This window comes from Haliaeetus leucocephalus, unplaced genomic scaffold (genome assembly GCF_000737465.1).
Source record: "Haliaeetus leucocephalus isolate CR32 unplaced genomic scaffold, Haliaeetus_leucocephalus-4.0 Scaffold374, whole genome shotgun sequence".
NCBI classification, from domain to species: Eukaryota; Metazoa; Chordata; class Aves; order Accipitriformes; family Accipitridae; genus Haliaeetus; species Haliaeetus leucocephalus.
In genome coordinates this window covers 51,871-53,259 of record NW_010972810.1, presented here as the reverse complement: position 1 = coordinate 53,259, position 1,389 = coordinate 51,871, and the positions used below count along the sequence as shown (strand labels likewise).

Here is a 1,389-nt window from a genome sequence, read left to right as displayed (position 1 = left end):
TTCGGGGACTCACCGAGGGAGTGGAGGGCGCTGAGCCCCAGCTCCACTTTCCGGGGGGGCCCCGAAAGTTCCAACGCCCCCAAAACGGTCTCCAGGATGGGGGGCAGCCAGGGACCCACCCCCTCTCCTGGGGACGGGGGGACACCGGGGTCCTCACCCAAACGCCGGGGGGTGTCCCCCCCAAATATGGGGGTGTGCCCCCAAAATATGGGGGTGTCCCCCCCCCAAAATATCGGGGTCCCTACCGAGACACTCGAGGAGACTCTCCAGGATGTACCAGGCCTTGGCGGGGGGGGGCCGGACCCCCGGGTCCCCTCCCAGAGCCGCCAGCGCCGCCGGCAACGCCGCCTCCGCCACCGCTGTCACCTCCGGCTGCGCACCAGTAAAGACCGGTATGGACCAGTAAGGGCGGGTGGGAATGCAGGGTCTCCAAACTACCCCCCCCCAACCCCCGGCAGGCTGTTCCAGGGTCCTCCCAGCATGAACCAGTACAGTTCAGAACTTTCCAGTACAGACAACGCTCCTACCAGTGCTTCCCATTACAATCCAAACCCATCCCAGTATAACTTAAGACCCCCCCACTATAATTGAAGAGCTCCCTGTATAGCTATAGCCCTCCCAGTTTCTCCGAGTATGGTTTAGCAGCTCCCAGTATGGCCCAGAACCCCCCCCAGTGCTCCCCAGCAGAACCCAGAAGCCTCCCAGTATAGTGTACAGACTCCCCGTGCCCCCCAGCACAGCCCAGAGCCCTCCCAGTACAGCATACAGCCCCCCCCATGCCCCCCAGTACAGCCCAGAGCCCTCCCAGTATGGCATACAGTTCTCCCAGTGCTCCCCAATACAGCCCAGAGCCCTCCCAGTATGGCATACAGTCCTCCCAGTGCTCCCCAATACAGCCCACAGCCCTCCCACTATGCCATATGGTTCTCCCAGTGTCCCCCAGTACAGCCCAGAGCCCTCCCAGTATGGCATACAGTCCTCCCAGTGCTCCCCAATACAGCCCAAAGCCCTCCCACTATGCCATATGGTTCTCCCAGTGCTCCCCAATACAGCCCACAGCCCTCCCAGTAAGGCTCAGGTCCCTCCCAGTACAACCCAACACCCCCCAGTATCACCTAGCACCCTCCCAGAACGTCCCATTGCACCCCAGCATAGCCCAAAGCCTTCCCAGTGCTCTCCAGCACATCCCAGCCCTCTCCCAGTACATCCCAGTGCTCCCAGTACCTGCAGGCAGTCGGCCAGGCTGCGCAGGGCAAAGGCGGCCGCCCCCCGCACGGAGGATTCGGGGTCCCCCAGCCCCCCCCGCAGCACCCCCAGCGCCGGCTCCAGGTACCCGGGGGGGGGGGGGCACCCACGGGGTCAGGCACCCCAAAACACCCCAAATCCCCC

At 64.0% G+C, this 1,389-nt stretch overlaps 1 protein-coding gene across 1 annotated transcript in view; it reads right to left on the bottom strand.

Moving 5' to 3' along the window:
• Positions 1–9: 9 nt before the first annotated feature.
• Positions 10–1,389, bottom strand: part of IPO4 (importin 4) — a gene marked incomplete at its 3' end in the record, with an annotated part of 4,241 nt that continues 2,861 nt past the window's right edge. Inside the window, exons 2-4 of the mRNA XM_010573321.1 lie at positions 1,225–1,323; positions 246–372; positions 10–127 (exon numbers count right to left, since the gene is read on the bottom strand). Of these exons, the coding sequence (XP_010571623.1) occupies positions 10–127; positions 246–372; positions 1,225–1,323 (344 nt within the window). The remainder of the gene's footprint in view (positions 128–245; positions 373–1,224; positions 1,324–1,389) is intronic.